The 20,392-nt window shown below is 40.2% G+C and overlaps 1 protein-coding gene across 2 annotated transcripts in view; it reads left to right on the forward strand.

Annotated features, from left to right (window-relative positions):
* The first annotated feature begins 3,829 nt into the window (after positions 1 to 3,829).
* IPP (intracisternal A particle-promoted polypeptide) overlaps positions 3,830 to 20,392 on the forward strand; it is a 40,391-nt gene continuing 23,828 nt past the window's right edge. The window contains exons 1-4 of one of the 2 annotated variants that reach the window (XM_082860426.1): positions 3,830 to 3,848; positions 6,545 to 6,882; positions 14,348 to 14,779; positions 17,750 to 18,853. In XM_082860426.1, the coding sequence (XP_082716552.1) occupies positions 6,591 to 6,882; positions 14,348 to 14,779; positions 17,750 to 17,793 (768 nt within the window). In that variant the 5' untranslated portion in view covers positions 3,830 to 3,848; positions 6,545 to 6,590 and the 3' untranslated portion in view covers positions 17,794 to 18,853. Of the gene's footprint in view, positions 3,849 to 6,544; positions 6,883 to 14,347; positions 14,780 to 17,749; positions 18,854 to 20,392 lie in introns of those variants that run through there. The other variant, XM_082860425.1, reaches the window with a different exon arrangement.

A 20,392-nucleotide genomic window follows, 5' to 3' on the forward strand; every position in this document is an offset into this window, starting at 1 on the left:
ACTGGGCAAAACACATGTATAGCCATTCTACACAAAAGGAAACTTAACTGGCCTATGTATTAGTTTGCTTTGACTGCCATAACAAAATTCCACAGACTGGGTCATTTAAATCAGTGGTCTCTAACCTTTTTGGCACCAGGGACTGGTTTTGTGGAAGACAACTTTTCCACGGGGGTGGGAGGGAAGATGGTTCAGGCAGTAATGCGAGTGATGGGGAGCGGCAGATGAAGCTTTGCTCCTCAGTGCCCACCTCCTGCTGTGCAGCCGGGTTCCTAACAAGCTGTGGACCGGTACCACTCCACGGACCAGGGGTTGCGGACCCCTGGCTTAAAAAACAGAAATTTATTTCTCACAGTTCTGGAGACTGGAAAATCCAAGATCAAGTTGCCAGCCAGGTAGGTTTCATTCTGTGGCTTCTCTCTCTCGGCTTGGTGATAGGCAGCCATCATCTCCCTATGTGCTCTTATGACTGCTTCTTTATGCAAATGGGGGCTAGTTGGCCACCTTTTCACTAGACACTTACATGGCCTTCTATCATGCATGTGTGGGTGGAGTGAGGGAGAGCAAGCATGCTCTGGTGTCTCTTCTTATAAGGGCACTAATCCCATCATGAGGGCCCCATCCTCATGATCTCATCTAATCCTAATTAACTCCCTCAAGCCCCACCTCCAAATATCATCACATTGGGAATTAGGGCTTCAACATACAAGTTGTGGGGGGACAAAATTCAGTCCATAGCAGCTTATAAACATCTTTTTACTGCCTGATTTCATTAATAATCAGGGAATGTAAATTATAATAAAAATAAAATACCATTTTACACTCATCAGATTATACAAAATTGAAACATCTGATGATACTAGGTGTTGGCAAGGATGTGAAGCCAGGCAACTCTCATTTGCTGCTGGTGGAAATGTAAACTGGAAAAATGAGTTTGGAAAAGAAGTATTTTCTAATGAAATTGAAGATGCACATATCCTATGTTCCAGCAATTCTACTCCTAGGTATATGCTCTAAGCACCAGTTTTCATATTGCTAGGTACAATACAATAGTAAATTGTGAAATTAATTTTAGTGGTGCTGAGGTATAATTTTCTGAAAGGTAAACCGACGATTTTCATAGGAATATAAAATAAACACGTCAAAATGTTATTTATCTCGTTAATTAATGAGTGAGCCAGTAAAATGTTACAGAAATGTTGTACGAATTTGCTAAGAAACAAGAATATTGAAATGAATTCGCTAACAGAGGCAAAGTGGTTTCATACCCTATAGGTCAATAAAATGTAATGTTTGGGGGTATCTTTTCTTCGACGTGGACAAGAATTATTCTAAATATTACCAGTTTTCTTGTAAAAGACCTTAGTCAACAGAAAGACATCCCTATGCATTCAAATCCTTCCAGTGTCTGCTAGACAATGCCCAGGCTTACACTGAAAAGTAATTTCTTTTGCTCATTTCTAAGTCTTTGACAATTTTTCCTTACAACAGTTCCCTTTCAGCATTTTTTTGGTAATGAAATCAAAAAGAAGCAATAGAAATTTAGTGCATTGCTGGTAGTAAATATAAATAAATGTTGGGGTCCAGGGTAGGTTGCCCCAAAATGTACCTCAATGGCATATTGATCTCTTTTTTTAAATTTATTTTATTTATTTATTTTTGGCCACGTTGGGTCTTTGTTGCTGTAGGTGGGCTTTCTCTAGTTGAGGTGAGCTGGGGCTACTCTTCGCTGCAGTGCGTGGGCTTCTCATCGCGGTGGCTTCTCTTGCTGTGGAACACCGGCTCTAGGCGCACAGGCTTCAGTAGTTTTGGCATGCAGGCTCAGTAGTTGTGGCTCACGTGCTCTAGAGCACAGGCTCAGTAGTTGTGGTGCACGGGCTTAGTTGCTCCGTGGCATGTGGGATCTTCCCGGTCCAGGGCTCAAACCCGTGTCCCCTGCATTGGCAGGCGGATTCTTAACCACTGCACCACCAGGGGAAGTCCCAATTTTTTTGAATTAAAGTAACTTAAGAGATGGCCAACGCAAGAGAGACACTCTAACCCTCCTTTCTATCTCCCTGAAAGCAGGAAATAAATCTCTCACGTGAAAGGTGCACTCCCTGCATTTGGAGGTAGAAGGACACTCTTATCTCCAGAGATAGGGAATTCAGGTCAACAAGCCTGTATAAACAAACCTTGTTACTTCCTCCCATTTACTACCCCAAGCCCAAACTGTTTAGATTCTTCACTAATTGAACTCCCAAAACCTAGTTTCTTTGTCCTGTCAATTCTTCATAAATTGATTGTTTCTCTGTTTAAATATATAAAAGCTGTCTGCTTTGGCCACTTCTTAAGCCCCTTTCTACGAGTCCTCCTTGTGAACAACTAAATTTTCTTTTTTTTCCTGTTAAACTGTCTTGTGTCAATTTTATTATTAGTCCAGACACAAGAAATCAAGATGAGTAGAGGGGGAAATTTCCCCCTCCCCAACAAGAGTTTTGTGAAATTTTTGTTTCAGATGTGTATATCTATCTGTGTGGTGGGTATGTGGTATCCGGTTTGATGTAGAATGTTTTTGTTCACTGTGAGCTGAGGTCCGAAAGTTTGAAAGCCATTTTTATTTTATTTATTTATTTATTTATTTTTTTGCGGTATATGGGCCTCTCACTGTTGTGGCCTCTCCCGCTGGGGAGCACAGCCGCTCCCCGGCATGTGGGATCTTCCGGGACCAGGGCACGAACCCGTGTCCCCTGCATCGGCAGGCGGACTCTCAACCACTGCGCCACCAGGGAAGCCCTGAAAGCCATTTTTAAATGTGCCATATTATGAGGTTCAACAGTTTAAATAACTGGACGTTTTGAGTTGTCCCTTCACTCAAAGTAGACATCCACTCATAGCGCGGGGCTCAGTCAGGCAGAGACTCAAAGTGATCTGAGTCTATGGTAAGGAACAGAGAAGCGCCCAGCCCTGCGTGAGGGGTGCGGTGATGTAGGGGTGTTTTTTTGTGTGTGTCTGTGTGTGCGCTACTCACCATCTTTATTGTTTTGAAAAAATCCCATAGTTCTCCTCCTCAGTGACCCACATGCAAATGAGAAGTATGCTGCTTTGTAAACCGACCTAGGAAAATGATTTGTTGTAAACTTAAATAACAGTGTTATAGAATTTGTAAGAAAGATTCTTACAAATTAATACACACAAAAAAGAGGAAAATATATTGTACCTAGCAGAAAAAGTGACATATACACCTGCAATTCCTTTCACTGCAGAAATGACTTTGTCCAGATCTTGGGTGTGGGTAACATTGAATTCTACTCTGTGTGTTCCCTCCGTGGGGCAGTCAGGAGCTTGGAAGGATGGATGGGCCTGGAGGTGCAAACTGCAAGCCGTTTAGCCAGCCAGTTGTTGACTTCCTGGGGAGCAGCGTCATAGGCTGCGTGAGGAGAGGAGATCCCGACTCTTTCATTAGCACTGAGGCTCGCTGGCTGCCTGAGACGCCACAAGAATCGAGAGAGGGTAGGCGGCGTGGAAACGGCAAGCCGGCGAGCCCCAGAAGGCGGGAGCTTAAGCTGGCCAAAGGCCATTGCCCGCCGGGAATCAAGCACGAGCCCAGCGCCGCATCAGCGCGGCACGGAAAGCCGCCGCTCTCCGTGAACGAAAGAGCAGAGCGCACGCGCAAACCCGCCCTGCCAGCGGAGCGGAGAGGCCCCCTCAGCCGGCCGGGCCTCGCCTCAAGCCCTCAACGATCCGCACTGCCCAGTCACCCGCGCCTTGTCACCCCGCCGGGCTTTCCCCGCCCCGTCTGTGCGCTAGCTTATCGCGGCTGCGCACGCAGAGCCTGAGCGGGCGCCAGCGGGAAGGGGAAGCGGCGGGTAAGAAGGGCCTGCGTCCCGGGGGCGCCTATGACGGGATTGGGAATTTTCTCCTCGGCTCTCTCCGGCTCTCGGGATCCTTGAGGAGGAGAGTGCGAGGAGCCTCAGGAACCGGCTTCCTCCTGCCGTTCAGGCGTGCTTCTAATAATCGAAGTGTTTTCGCCCGGAACGTCGTCTAGTCCGGTCCCTTCCTGCCTCTCTTCTCCCCGCCCCCACTGGGGAATCCGAGGCCGAGTTCCGGCCCGTCTGTTGTCACCAGAAGTATTTGAGATGTCTTCCCCGCCGTTTAGGTAGCACCGGAATGTTTATCTGCCTTTAGTGTCGCAGCAGCTTAGGGGTAGCTCTCCAGGTCCAGCCCCCAAGTCAAGCACAAAGAGCCTCTTTTTTTTTGACGCTTGCTAGTCCTGGGATTCTTTCTGACACGCTTTGCTGAATGAAGCAGCTTCCAGATCCTCGCAGCAGTGACTTCGAGGCCACTAAACATAGGTCCTCTTTACTTCCTCTGGGCGTCTCCACCGTTTCCTAAATAATCTGCCTTTCAAGTTTGTGTCTTTTGGGGCACGTCCCTTACATCCGTATGCGATGTCCCTGAATTATGCTCATTCCTTTTGGAAATAGGGTCATACCACGTGCCGCCTTTTGGAATGGAGTTCTCCAGTGGCAGTGGGATAGTATCAGCAGTTACTAAGAAGCGTAGTAGTAATAGAGTAGGATTTCTGCTGTCGGCTGCCAGAGTGGATGGATAATTCAGTAACTTTTTTGTAGCAGGAGGCAGCATTTTAGTTCAGTAGCTGTGCTTGATGCCCTGAAGTTGGGGGCAGAGGAGGTACCTTGTAATTAAACAAACCAGTTGGGTCCAAAATCTGCTGATAGGAAGAAATCTAAAACAGAAGAAAGCCTGACAGCCATGCCATGTTTAATAATATCTGCAGGTCAAATTTCTATGTAGAGACAAATACACTGTTTGCTTTTATATGCCAGTTAAATGTAATATGTTGAATTTATGTTGATGCTGATGTGAAGTTTTAGCAGCTACCTCGGAACTTTTCGATAAAATGTCTCAATAAGTTAATTCCTAGATAATCGTGATAATCAGCTTAGTTATTTTTACTTTAATAAGTTTGACTGAATGCTATAAATTTAGCCCCCCCTTTTCTTTAACATCAGGTCACACCATTTCTGTCAGTCTTATTACTAATTTTCCTTGATGCCTAAATACCTTAGTCATCTTAGATTTCCCCTGTGCTTCATCTCCATATCTCTTATATTACTGGATCTCATGGTTTCTTTATTCAAAAAGTAACTTGGGTTTATCCCTTTGATTCTCACTGTTAAAGCTGGAAGACTGTTTCCTAAGACTTTGCTACCTCTTAGCTCATCCCCTGAAAGCTCAAATAACAGTTCTGAAACATGACTATTGTCATGTTTATTCTCCATAAACCTGTAAAGGTTCATGTTAAATTGCTATGCTTGGGTTTCAAAGCTCCTTCTCTATATGCACATGATATGATAGGAAAAACCCAGGATTTAGAGTGAGAAGACCTGGGTTTAAATACCAGGACTGTCATTATACTAACTGTGACCTTGGGAAACTGAGCTTCAGTTTCCTTCTCTTATTTCAAATAACAATATCTTTTTCTTCCAGCCTCTTAATTATTGTGAGAATTACAATTGGCATAATGTGTGGAAAAGTTATCAAAATTAAACAAAAACAGCCTAAGCTATTATTGTTATTTCCTTGTGCTCATTTATTTCACAAACATTTGAAAACAAGATATGTTAGATACTGGTGCTACAGCTATGAAAGATAGTCCCTAAGGAGTTGTCTTTCAGAGAACTTTCAGAGTGTGTGTGTGTTTGTTGTGTCTGTGTGTCTGTGTAGGGAGTAGGGTGGTAAAATGTCTGACAAGGTAGATAATATACTGACAATATATACAATATACTGTAAATATATACAATATACTGACAATGTGATAATATACTGTAAAATAGGTAAGGTTAGGGTGAGCACCAAACCCAGAGGAAAGAGGAACAGGGAAGATTTCCTGGAGGAAAGTAACTTTGAACAGTCTTGATTTATAACAAAGATCCAGAAAGAAAAGGAGGGGGAAGGGTGCCATGAAAGAGATGTGTTTAGAGAACCGCAAATTGTTAGGTTTTGTTGGAATATTAAGTTCAAAGGATTATAGGAGGTAGGACTGGATAGGTAGAGGTGAAATTTGAAGGGCTTTGTGTGCTAAGGGAAGTGTACAAATTGAAGGATCTTAAGCAGACAGTTGGCCTGATCACAATTGTTTTTTGAAAGTTCATTTTGGCTGCCATGTGTGCTTCCTTACTGCAGTGTACAAAAATATCTTTATATCTTTGTGCCTTTCCTCATTTTCTTTACTCCACCCAAAAGGGTTTATGCCCTCTCCTCATATCTTAATACACTGTCACTCAGTGTCCAGTTCAGGTTCCATTTCTGCTGTGAAGCGCCATCTAATTATTTTAGGCCCCATTATTTATTCCCTTCTTTGAAACCCTGTTAGAAATAGTACCACACAATTTAGCCCTTATTTGTTTCATATGTGTTTTTATGTCCCTAAATAGATTGTAAGCTCCTTGAGGATAGGGAATGTTTCATACGTGTATGAATAGAAGACATGTTAAACACAAAAATACATTGTTTGGTCTCTTTGGGTTTTTTTTTTCAGGGACCAGGTTATGGGCAACAGTCCTTTTAATTAATCTGTCATCATCATGGCTAATGAGGGCTGTGCCAAGGCTGGTGATAGTCCTTTTTCATCAGATAAACATGCTCAACTCATCTTGGCCCAGATCAATAAAATGAGAAATGGACAGCATTTCTGTGATGTGCAGCTGCAAGTTGGAAAGGAAACTTTCAAAGTTCATCGGCTGGTTTTGGCTGCCAGTAGTCCTTACTTTGCAGCTTTGTTCGCTGGAGGAATGAAAGAGTCCTCAAAAGATGTTGTACAGATTCTAGGAATTGAAGCTGGAATCTTTCAAATACTTCTAGATTTCATTTACACAGGTATGTTAAGTGAACTTGTAGCTTTGAGTGAAGAGTGATGCAATCACTCACATTCTGCTATGGGAATATAACTTGATCTAACATATAGAAAGTGATTTAACAATATGTTATTATGAGCCTTCAAAAACTTCATATCAGGACTTGCCTGGTGGTCCAGTTGTTGTTAAGACTTCGCCTTCCACTGCAGGGGGCTCGGGTTCAGTCCCTGGTCGGGGAACTAAGATCCCTGAATGCTGCATGGCATGACCAAAAAAATCAAAACAAAACAAAAAGTTCATATCTTTTGACCCAGTATTCCTTTTCTGGGAATCCTAAGGAATTAATTAGTGATACAGGCAAATATTTATATATTTACAATATTTATTGTAACATTATTTATAATAGTATATAATGGAATACAGTTTGATTGTCCCTCAGTAGGTTATATGGTTAAATAAATTATGGTACATGTATATATAATGGAATAATTTTTAGTTCTCACAAATTATATTTGTATATATGTACACACACATATACATTCTCATGGAAGAATGTTTGCAATATATTAAGTGAAAAAAATCTGGATATAAGTATCACCACAATTTTGTAAAAAAAAAAAATTCATTTGTGTATTTGTGCACAGAAAGAGACTAGAATATTTATAAGCGTTTATCTCTAAATGATGGAATACGGAAGATTCTTATTTTTCCCTTTTTTTTGTTTTTTCCTCAATATGTCTATAATCAGCATGTATTAATTTAAACAAACTTTTATTTTTAAAATGTTTTTGAAGAGTTTTAATACATTATAAAATGTACACAAAAACCATAGTGTAAAATATGTCTTATATGTAACATAAATATACATGGAAAAAAGATTTGAAAGAGATACACTAAAGTATTAATGTTAATATAGGGATTTCCTGGTGGTCCTGTCTTTAGGACTCCACACTTCCCACAAGTCGTGCAGTGCGGCCAAAAAAAAAAAAAGTGTATGTGTATGGGAAAATGTGATTTTCAATTTGTGCTTTTCTGCCTTAAAGTTATTTTGTTTTAGTTTTTTTAAAAGATTTAATTTTTTATTTTATTTTTAGCTGCATTCGGTCTTCGTTGCTGTGCGCTGGCTTTCTCTAGTTGTGGGGAGCAGGAGCTACTCTTCGTTGTGGTGCGCGGGCTTCTCATTGTGGTGGCTTCTCTTGTTGTGGAGCACGGGCTCTAGGCGCGTGGGCTTCAGTAGTCGTGGCTCTCGGGCTCTAGAGAGCAGGCTCAGTAGCTGTGGCGCACAGGCTTAGTTGCTCCGCGTCATGTGGGATCTTCCTGGACCAGGGATCGAACCCACGTCCCCTGCATTGTTGACAGGCGGATTCTTAATCACTGCGCCACCAGGGAAGTCCCTAAAGTTTTTTTCTGTAGTGAATATATATTACTCTTATAATCAGGAAAAAATGTTTGGAAACAAAGACTATGTTTGTTTACACTCTAGTTTTGAGAATATACCTTGCTCTCCTTAAAGGACTACTTGGTGGGATATGGCCTGATAAAGTATTGTTTACTTAAAGCATGTTATTTAAACCTGGAAAATGACGAAACCAGGGCTCTAACCCGTGTCCCCTGTATTGGCAAGCGGATTCTCAACCACTACGCCACCACTGAAGTCCCAAGGTGATTTCTTTTCTTTGTGTAGTTTCATATTCCTTTTTGGAAATTTTCAGAAAATAGCTTTTAATTTGCGATTGTAAAAATGATTATCACGTTAAAAAAATAAATTAAAAAAATAAAAATGATTATCTTTTATCTGCTGAAAGCAGTGCAGCTCTGCCTATTGACTAGTGTACAGATTAACATTGAGGGGTTCTTGACCTCACTTTTCTAAGTGACTTATGTGAGCTGATTAAACTATTTCATAAATGCCCCTGCTTCTCTTATTTGCAAAGTATAAATTAATACAGATTAATCCAATGCAATTAGTGTCAAACAACATAAAAACAGAAGAAGTTCCACAAGTTGCTTATTCTGCCTCTGCTGTCTGACGGTAGCAACAAGAGATATCTAGTGAAAGAGAATGTTCATGGCATCATCTCCATATAGCTGATGATTAGCACTTCCATCAAAGGAATAAAAAGTAGTAAAACCTAGAGAAATAAAAGCTACTGAGCATATCTGGGGGATAATAACGTTGTAGAATATTGACATTTAAGGTAAAATTGGTTAACAGTAAAGAACAGCATTTGGCCCCTAGTAAAAGATATAAAATAACAAGACAGGAGTTTATTTTTCCAACAAAAATGAATCCATAGAAGCCATCCCAAGGCTGGTATGGTGGCTTCTTTATATCATTAGTAGCCCGTTATTCTTCCAACATTTTGCTCCACCATCTATAGCTTGTAGCTTCTAATCTCATGATCAGTGAACTTTAGCCAGTGGAAGGCAGAAGAGGAAAAGGTAAAAGGACCTGCCGGCTGAGTCTATCCCTTTTTAAGCTTTTCTGGTAGCCCTCCCCAATAACTGCTACCTGTATCAAGTTGGCCAAACTCAGTCAAAAATTCACCCCCAGGGCTTCCCTGGTGGCGCAGTGGTTGGGAGTCTGCCTGCTGATGCAGGGGACACGGGTTCGTGCCCCGGTCCGGGAAGATCCCACATGCCGCAGAGCGGCTGGGCCCGTGAGCCATGGCTGCTGAGCCTGCGCATACGGAGCCTGTGCTCTGCAACGGGAGAGGCCACAACAGTGAGAGGCCCGCGTACCGCAAAAAAAAAAAAAATCACCCCCATCTGCAAGGGAGGATGAGAAATTTAATTTTCAGCAGGACACAATTGCCACTCACAACAAAATCAAGGTTCTGTTAGTACGGATTAAATGAAAATGAATATTGGGTATTTATTGGACAGGGAACTTTGTAATCTTTGATACAATTAGTTCTTTAAAAACATGATCTTTGATTTTCATTGTAATAGCATTTCCTTTTTTGGGATGGGGCAGCAAAACCTGTTATTCTATTAATCTCTCCTCTGGACATTTTTTTTAAATTAATTAATTAATTATGGCTGTGTTGGGTCTTTGCTGGCACAGGCTGTTCTCTTGTTGCGATGAGCGGGGGCCACTCTTCACCACGGTATGCAGGCTTCTCACTGCGGTGGCTTCTCTTGTTGGCGGAGCACGGGCTCTAGGCGTGCAGGCTTCAGTAGCTGTGGCACGTGGGCTCAGTAGTTGTGGCTTGTGGGCTCTAGACCACAGGCTCAGTAGTTGTGGCGCATGGGTTTAGTTGCTCCGTGGTATGTGGGATCTTCCCGGACCGGGGCTCGAGCCTGTGTCCCCTGCATTGGCAGGCAGATTCCCAACCACTGCGCCACCAGGGAAGTCCTCCTCTGGACATTCTTTATTAACCGATCACAATTCTAATAGGTCTTAACAGATTCTTCTCACCATAGATTTTTACGCACTTCACTTAAAATCAAATGACCTGGGTTTGTGATCTAGCTCTGCCACTAACTAGCTGTGTGATACAAAGCATTTCATTTAACTTTAGTCAATTATTCATTCATTCTTTCAATATATATGTGAATATATTTTTTTAGCTAGGCACTGGGGATATGATAGCAAACAAGACAGGTGTGGCCTGTGCCTTTACAGAGTTTTATAGGTAATGTAAAGTAGGTACTTAAAAAATAGAAATGAGCTTGTGAGAGCCTCATTCTCCTTATTCATAAACTGGGGATAGTAGCACTTTTTAATTCATGTGAAGGTTAGATGAGATACATTTTAATAAATGTAAAAATACTTTTGTTTTTAAACCCTCAGAGAGTATATTTAGATTTCATAAGGTGAAGGTCATACTGCTGGGATAGAGCTAGAATTTTATTTTATTTATTTATTTTTAACATCTTTTTTGGAGTATAATTGCTTTACAGTGTTGTGTTAGTTTCTGCTGTATAACAAAGTGAATCAGCTATATGTATACATATATCCCCATATCCCCTCCGTCTTGCGTCTCCCTCCCACCCTCCCTATCCCACCCCTCTAGGTGGTCACAAAGCCCTGAGCTTATCTCCCCGTGAGATGCAGTTGCTTCCCACCAGCTATCTATTTTACATTTGGTAGTGTATATATGTCAATGCTACTCTCTCACTTTGTCCCAGTTTACCCTTCCCCCTCCCCGTGTCCTCAAGAGTCCATTCTCTACATCTGCATCTTTATTCCTGTCCTGCCCCTAGGTTCATCAAAACCTTTTTTTTTTTTTTTAGATTCCATATATATGTATTAGCATATGGTATTTGTTTTTCTCTTTCTGACTTACTTCACTCTGTATGACAGACTCTAGGTCCATCCACCTCACTACAAATAACTCAATTTCGTTTCTTTTTATGGCTGAGTAATATTCCATTGTATATATGTGCCACATCTTCTTTATCCATTCATCTATCAATGGACACTTAGGTTGCTTCCATGTCCTGGCTATTGTAACTAGTGCTGCAATGAACATTGTGGTACATATCTCTTTTTGAATTATAGTTTTCTCAGGGTATAGGCCCAGTAGTGGGATTGCTGGGTCATATGGTAGTTCTGTTTTTAGTTTTATAAGGAACCTCCATACTGTTCTCCATAGTGGCTGTATCAATTTACATTCCCACCAACAGTGCAAGAGGGTTCCCTTTTCTCCACACCCTCGCCACCATTTATTGTTTGTATATTTTTTATGATGGCCATTCTGACCAGTGTGAGGTGATACCTCACTGTGGTTTTGATTTGCATTTCTCTAATGATTAGTGATGTTGAGCATCCTTTCATGTGTTTGTTGGCAATCTGTATAACTTCTCTGGAGAAATGTCTGTTTAGGTCTTCTGCCCATTTTTGGATTGGGTTGTTTTTTTTTTGATATTGAGCTCCATGAGCTGCTTGTATATTTTGGAGATTAATCCTTTGTCAATTGCTTCGCTTGCAAATATTTTCTCCCATTCTGAGGGTTGCCTTTTTGTCTTGTGTCGGGTTTCCTTTGCTGTGCAAAAGCTTTTAAGATTCATTAAGTCCCATTTGTTTATTTTTGTTTTTATTTCCATTTCTCTAGGAGGTGGATCAAAAAGGATCTTGCTGTGATTTATGTCATAGAGTGTTCTGCCTATGTTTTCCTCTAAGAGTTATATAGTGTCTGGCCTTACATTTAAGTCTTTAATCCATTTTGAGTTTATTTTTGTGTATGGTGTTAGGAAATGTTCTAATTTCATTCTTTTACATGTAGCTTACTCTTTTATTTTTATTTTTTAATTTTATTGAAGTATAGTTGATTTACAATGTTGTATTAATTTCTGCCATACAGCAGATATTGATAGTTCCCTGTGCTATACAGTAGGACCTTGTTTTTCCATTCTGTATATAATAGTTTGCATCTGCTAATCCCGAACTCCCAACCCATCCCTCCCCCACCTCCCACCCCCTTGGCAACCACAAATCTGTTCTCTATGTCTGTGAGTCTGTTTCTGTTTTGTAGGTAAGTTCATTTGTGTCATATTTTAGATTTCACACATAAGTGATATCATATGGTATGTCTTTCTCTTTCTGACTGAGTATGATAATCTGTAGGTCCATCCATGTTGCTGCAAATGAAATTTTTAAATTCTTTTTTATTTTTATTTATTTATCTATTTATTTTTGGCCTCGAGGCATGAGGGATATTAGTTCCACGACCAGGGATCAAACCCGTGCTCCTTGCAGTGGAAGCACAGAGTCTTAACCACTGGACTGCCAGGGAAGTCCCTGTTTCTTTTTTTTTTTTTATGATGAGTAGTATTCCATTGTATATCTATCCATTCATCTGTCAGTGGACATTTAGGTTGTTTTCAGGTCTTGGCTATTGTGAATAGTGCTGCCATGAACAAAGGGGTACTTGTATCTTTTTGAATTATAGGTTTGTCCCAATATATGCCCAGGAGTGGAATTGCTGGATCATATGGCAACTCTATTTTTAGTTTTTTGAGGAACCTGCATACTGTTTTCCATAGTGGCTGCACCAACTTATATTCCCATCAACAGTGTAGGAAGGTTCCTTTTCCTCCACACTCTCTCCAACCTTTGTTATTTGTAGAATTTTTTATGATGGCCATTCAGACTGGTATGAGGTGGTACCTCATTGTAGTTTTGATTTGCATTTCTCTAATAATTAGCAATGTTGAGCATCTTTTTATGTGCCTGATGGCTATCTGTATGTCTTCTTTGGAGAAATGTCTATTTAGGTCTTCTGCCAATTTTTCAATTGGGTTGTTAGTTTTTTTGTTGCTGTAAAAGTGCTTTTAATAATCTGTAAAGCCTTATTAAGCTGTAGGGCATTCTTTTTAGTACTTTCAAGTAACTCTTGGTTTCATCCAGTAGCAGTCATTCAGTTACCTTCCATCACAACCCATGATCTTATCTTCTCCAAATTTGTAGTGAATTCTCATTTCATTCAATTAAGTCTTATTGCAGTTTTCTCTGCAGCCACTACCATTTATTCCCATGGTGGATTCCATTTCCTATACTTTTCAAAAAACCCCTGTTTGCATTCATCAAGCCATAGTCTTCCTCTCACCATAATGTCTTTGGCCATTCATTCATATATAATAATTTTTTTGAGCACCTAGTGTGTGCTAGGCATTGGGAATATAGAAAGAACAAGCCTTGCCCCAACAGAGTTTATAAATCTATTTGGGAATACAAACTTTAGACACATAGTTTAGTTGAATGTTTTAAAGGGATAAAGGGAAAGTATAAGATTGAATGGAGAGTTTATCCTTATTAGGTAGAATTACAGTGGTTTTTTTCCCTTCTAAATATAATTGAGTATTTGATGTCTTCCCAAAGTCATTATAAACATATATGAAAGTGGGGACTTCCCTGGTGGCACAGTGGTTAAGAATCCGCCTGCCAATGCAGGGGACACAGGTTCGAGCCCTGGTCCGGGAAGATTCCACATGCCGCGGAGCAACTAAGCCAGTGCACCACAACTACTGAGCCTGTGCTCTAGAGCCTGCGAGCCACAACTACTGAGCCCGCGTGCTGCAACTACTAAAGCTTGCGCGCCTAGATCCCATGCTCCACAGCAAGAGAAGCCACCACAATGAGAAGCCTGCGCATGCAACAGAGAGTAGCCCCTGCTCAGTACAACTAGAAAGCCCGCGCACAGCATCGAAGACCCAATGCAGCCAAAAATAATTAATTAATTAATTAAAAAATAATAATAAGGGGGAAAAACCCTATTATATGGGGTTGTAGCGAGGGTTAAGTGAATGTATAAAGCAATTAATGCTGTGCCTGGTTCATTGTTAAGTGTTACATGAATGTGGGGTACCATTATCATTTAAGTTCTGCACCTTTCTACAAGTTCTTTGTTGCCTTTATACTTAGTATCTACCCAGCAAAGCCTAAGCTATCAGTGGAATCAAGTATTGAATATAATGGTCTTTGAATATAAGTCAAATGTTTATTTTATTTTATTGGTTATTTTGTCTCCTTACTTCCCTAGGTATAGTGAACATAGGAGTGAATAATGTCCAAGAGCTGATTGTTGCAGCAGACATGCTACAGTTGACTGAAGTTGTTAATCTTTGCTGTGAATTTCTGAAAGGACAAATTGATCCACTGAACTGCATTGGGATCTTTCAGTTCTCTGAGCAGATTGCCTGCCATGATCTTTTGGAATTTACAGAAAACTACATTCATGTCCATTTCTTGGAGGTTCATAGTGGGGAAGAGTTCCTGGCACTTACAAAAGATCAGCTGATCAAAATTTTGCGAAGTGAAGAGCTTAGCATCGAGGATGAATACCAGGTCTTCTTAGCTGCAATGCAGTGGATTCTGAAAGATCTCGGAAAGAGAAGAAAACATGTGGTGGAAGTGCTAGACCCAATTCGATTCCCTTTATTACCTCCTCAGAGGCTTTTAAAGTATATAGAAGGTAATTTTTTTGTTTCATGTTAAGTTAGTCAGTTAATTATCCAGTGACCTTTCCTCTGTTTGAAATGTGATAGTGTTTTAATTTTTCAGTTCAATAAGCAGACATTTATTGAATGATTATTATATGCAAGATACAACTTCTGTGTTTTGTGGGTAGATAGTAGTATTTCAGTATTTCTTTTTTTTCTTTCTTTCTTTCTTTCTTTTTTTTTTTTTAAGTTTTTGGCCACGCCACGCATCATGTGGGATCTTAGTTCCCCAACCAGGGATCGAACCTGCCCTCCCTGCATTGAGCGTGGACTCTTAACCACTGCACCTTCAGGGAAGTCCCAGTACTTCAGTATTTCTACCCATTATTTTAATCAAATCTTTAAATACTTTCTTGAGATTAAGTACCAAGGGAGATAAAATTACTGACAGAGTTAAAATACTAGTGCTATTTTTGGCAGTACTAATTATTTTAGTGTAAGATTTCTTCTTGCCACTGAAAAATTCACCAAAACCCAGCATTTGAGGAAAACATACATGCTAAACACAAAACCAAAACTCAATAAATATTGTAACTCCTCTCATTATAAAATGAATTATATATTGATATAATATAGCTTCTGTGTAGCCTTTGAATATATTTAGGTTCTAAACTTTGAAAATACTTTTCACCATAGTATAAAATAAATTTTATCTTTATATTGGAAAAATTATAACTAAATTTACTTTTAAAAACTACTTTGGACCTGGTTTCAAGATTTGAAGGTTTTACTCTTGTCATGCACTGAAGATTTAGGATGTGACTGAATTACAAATATTTTATTATGAATTAAATACAATATTAGCATTAAAGTTGTAATTCTGTGAAGGAATTATATTTAATGTGGATTTTTAGTTTTTTCCCATTCTTAACAGTGTTAACAGAATTTTGTAGGTTTTTCTGAGTGATATCTTGTATTAATGTATATGCAGTTAATTCTCATTATTCATATATATTCAGTTCTCATTATTCACGGTAGTTATCCTCTATAAATTTGCCAAGAACACTGAATTGGCAAATATTGAGCCATTGTTCCTAGGGAAATACAGGGTAAGTTCTTACAAGCCTCTGGTTACAACATTTTTGTCAGCTGATCAGTACATAACTTTGTTTCATGTGTGTGTCTGTCAGAACTACCTCATTTAATATTATATGTTGTTGATCCATTATCTCTGTAAGGCACATCACAGCCTTCTTGCACTTACAAACACTAGACAGCACTTTAGCAGTATGCTTGGGGGCTATTTTAAACAGTGAAAAAACCAGCAAAAAACACACAAATGTGAAAACCATGACACTAAATAGAGTGTGAAGAGGACACTTGTTTATAGTGAGAGCTGAAGCAAGAAGGCAGAATGTCACCTCTTTCAGTCTCACCTGGGAACATGCATGTTAGGTGATTCAAATTTTTTGCCACTCTGTGGCATGTCTGTGAACTACGAGGAAAGTGCTGTGAATGTTGATTTGGGTTACAAATCCATTTTAGTGAGTAGATGTAGTCACAAGTAAGGAATCCACAAAAAATGAAGACTGACTGTATTTAAATGGTAAAACAAGAAGAGAGAAATTATCCAGACACATTTTTGCATGTATCATGTGAGAATTTAGGAGTGGAACAAAGGCTTTCATGGTTGAGTTGGCTTTTCCCAAGTGCTGCAGATACAGAGTGCTAAAGGAAAGTTCCTCTGCTAGGAGCAAAGGAAAGTTCCCTAGAATTGGGACATGTCTTCCTACAGCTTTTTAGTGTTGTAATACAGTGTTTAAGACTTGCACTGCCTAATAGTTATCACCTAAAGATATTTTTTTTTTTGCGGTACGTGGGCCTCTCACTGTTGTGGCCTCTCCCGTTGCGGAGGGGCCCAGCCACTCCGCGGCATGTGGGATCTTCCCGGACTGGGGCACAAATCCGTGTCCCCTGCATCGTCAGGCGGACTCTCAACCACTGCGCCACCAGGGAAGCCCCTCACCTAAAGATATTTTACTGGAGTAAAACTGCAGGGAGGCAAGGGAGAAATAAATGGAGGATTTTTTTTAAAGTTAACCTTAATATGTTTCACTATTTTTGAAACTTTATCTCTTTGATCATATTGGAGAAAAGATGGACAATTTATACAGAAAAATGAGAGTCTACCACAAAATTCAGTGAAGGAGCAAGAGACTTAATTGAAATGGTTAAATTGTGTTATGTGAAATGTGTAGATTTTCCCCCTGGTGTATATTTTTTGTATTTACCACAGGAATAATTCAGGCAATTTAATATTATTAGTATATGATAACATATTTTTCTTGCATTTTAGAGAATGATTTTACTTTTCAAAAATGGTACATACTCTTATAAAAAGTTTAGGTAATAAAGTATAAAAAAACAACAAATCACCCAAGTCCATCACCCAGAAATAGCCAGTTATAATTAACATTCATTAAACATCATTCTAGATGTCTCTGTATAGGAGGATGGATGATAGGTGGGTGTATGGTTGCATGGATGGATAGAAAAAAAAATTTATAAGAATAAGAATCATTCTATCATACTATTTATACTACAAAAATGTATTTAAATCTCACTAAAAATCAACAAAGAAGAAACTAAAGTAATAACTAATTTCAGATAAATGTTTCTTTATCCCAAGAAATATTCATTAAAAGTTTTTGTAGAGTTAAAAACAAAAGATGAAAATCATTAAAAGGTGAAACCACAGTTTCATTTTGTGTTTCAATTTTAAAGTTTAGACTCTCTGCTAAGAAAAATGAGGTAATTAGCATTGTTATTTTTCTCCCTACCCCCCTCAAGGTTTACACAGCCTTTACATAGAATTTTTTCAATCATGATTCCCCTAGCTCTGTGCTTTTGCTCTGTATTTAGGTGGATTTAATGCTCTCTACCAGTTTTTTAACGATAGTCTTTTTAGTCCTGACCTTTTTTTTTTTTTTTTTTTTTGGCAGCGCAGCAGGGCTTGTGGGATCTTAGTTCCTCGACCAGGGATTGAACCCAGGCCACAGCAGTGAAAGCACCGAGTCCTAACCACTGGACCGCCAAGGAATTCCCTGAGCTTTCTTTTTTTTCTTTTTTTTTTTTTTTGCAGTACGCGGGCCTCTCACTGTTGTGGCCTCTCCCAATAGGCTCCGGACACGCAGGCTCAGCGGCCATGGCTCACGGGCCCAGCCGCTCCGCGGCATGTGGGATCTTCCCGGACCAGGGCACGAACCCGTGTCCCCTGCATCGGCAGGTGGACTGTCAACCACTGCGCCACCAGGGAAGCCCTGAGCTTTCTTTTTCGATTCATCATTTGGTCGGTTGGATTTCATCACTAAGTATTTTTTTCAAGGAAGGCTCATGATAACTGTTATTTCCTGATTTTTTTTCTCACATCTGAGAAGTTCTGCCTATTGCTTTTTAATTTAACAGAAATTTGGGTGGGCATAATATTCTTAATTTATGATGATTCCCCCAGCCCACTCCAAGTTTGTAAGGCATGGTTTTCTTTTTTTTTTTTTTATGACTTGCTGTTTCTGCTTGGATGCCTAAAGAATTATCTTTTTTTGCGTTACGCGGGCCTCTCACTGATGTGGCCTTTCCCGTTGCGGAACACAGGCTCCGGACGCGCAGGCTCAGCGGCCATGGCTCACGGGCCCAGCCGCTCCGCGGCATGTGGGATCTTCCCAGACCGGGGCACGAACCCGTGTCCCCTACATCGACAGACGGACTCTCAACTACTGCGCCACCAGGGAAGCCCCATTATTCTTGATTTGTGTTAAAGTTTGACATTTTTCCTTAGACTATATCAAATACCCTTTCCTTTTTTTTTTTGGCCGAGCCTTGCGGCTTGCGGGATCCTAGCTCCCCAACCAGGGATCAAAGCCACGCCCCCACACAGTGGAGTCCCAACCACTGGACTGGCAGGGACGTCCCCGTCCTTTCCTTTCAAAGGTTCAACTTTAATTTCATTTTGGGAAATTTTTCCTGTATGAAATTCCTGAACACTTTTAATGTTTCATTTGGTAGTCTTCATCCTTTCACTGGAACTTTTTTGTCTTTCATATTTATCATCTTCTAATGTTAAAATATTTTGTCTTTTGCTCTATATTCACAGTTTTCTCAAGTCTTTACTCCAAATCACTAATTTGATTTTTTTCTGATGAGTTTCTTGTTTCCAATTTATTAACTCTGCACTATTGTCATTTCAGTTCTCACTTTGTTTCCTCAGCAATGCGTCTCATTTTATTTTATTATTTTTAAATTTTTGGCTGCATTGGGTCTTTGTTGCTGCACATGGGCTTTCTCTAGTTGCGGCGAGCGGGGGCTGCTCTTTGTTGTGGTGCATGGGCTTCTCATTGCGGTGGCTTCTCTTGTTGTGGAGCACGGGCTCTAGGCACTCGGGCTTCAGTAGTTGTGGCACGGGGGCTCAGTAGTTGTAGCTTGCAGGCTCTAGAGTGCAGGCTCAGTAGTTGTGGTGCACAGGCTTTGTTGCTCTGCGACATGTGGGATATTCCTGAACCAGGCCTCGAACCCGTGTCCCCTACATTGGCAAGCGATTCTTAACCACTGCGCCACCAGGGAAGCTCACGATGCGTCTCATTTTGCCTTTGAGTTCTTTTTTTTATATAGGATCTGTATTCTTAAATAATTCTATCCTGTGTATGGGGAGTCTGTTTCTGTGTGTGGCTAATGTTTTCTTCCAGACTGAATTCTTCAGTCTCTTTCTCTTCTTTTTCCTGGGGTATATTTACATAGCTGTATTGCTTTTTCATGATACATTGCTCATTCTTAACTTGGGCAACTCTGTTCAAACCTGCTTGCTCTGATAATTCTCTTTGACACCCTTTCTACCTTAGTGTAACTACTTTGTTTCTCCCATGTAAAATTTGAGGGCTCTGTGTTGTGTTCTCACCACTTCTTTCTAGCCTGAGGCATAAGGTAGTGAGAGAATAGAGATCTGCTAAGGCTGAGGTCCTTGCTTGGGGGCCTGGGCTCCGAGGTCTCTCTTGTAAGATCCTACTACTGTATTGATCTGTTTTCAAGACCTACTTATCCCAGCCAAGGATGTGTCTCACTACTGTGGATTTTGGCTACCACTGAGCTCTGTTAAATGGCAAACCCTGGTGATCCTCCCTATCTTTACCGATGGGCCTGTAAAGGATTTTTCTTTTAATGGTTTTGTTCTTTGACTTCTCAGTTCTGCTTTTTATCTGCTATTTGCCCTTTCTCCAAATTCTTACGTTACTAGTGAGACTTCTCAATATTTTGTTAGTTGACCTTTTCTCCTCAATATTGTTTTTTGGACATACAGACAAGGCTTAGAGACAGTTCCTTACTGGCATATGTGGTGCTTTTGTGCAAATTAGAAGATAGTGCCCTTTCACGGAGGCCAGTTCTTATAGCTTGCCAAGTGGGACACAGGTTGGCTTTCATTCCCAATTCATCTTTTCAGCTAAGCACCCTTGAGCAGAATAACCTACCCAATCATGCTCAAAGTCTTTTTAGGAAATGGACCTCATCCGACCAGAATCTTCTGTTTCTTGCTTTGACTATCATTTTCAAAGTGTATGACATAATTTTATATCCTTTTGTTAGCAGGTTGTAAGTAT

The sequence above is a fragment of the Leucopleurus acutus genome (assembly GCF_964270905.1).
Source record: "Leucopleurus acutus genome assembly, chromosome: 2".
In the NCBI taxonomy this organism is placed as follows: Eukaryota; Metazoa; Chordata; class Mammalia; order Artiodactyla; family Delphinidae; genus Leucopleurus; species Leucopleurus acutus.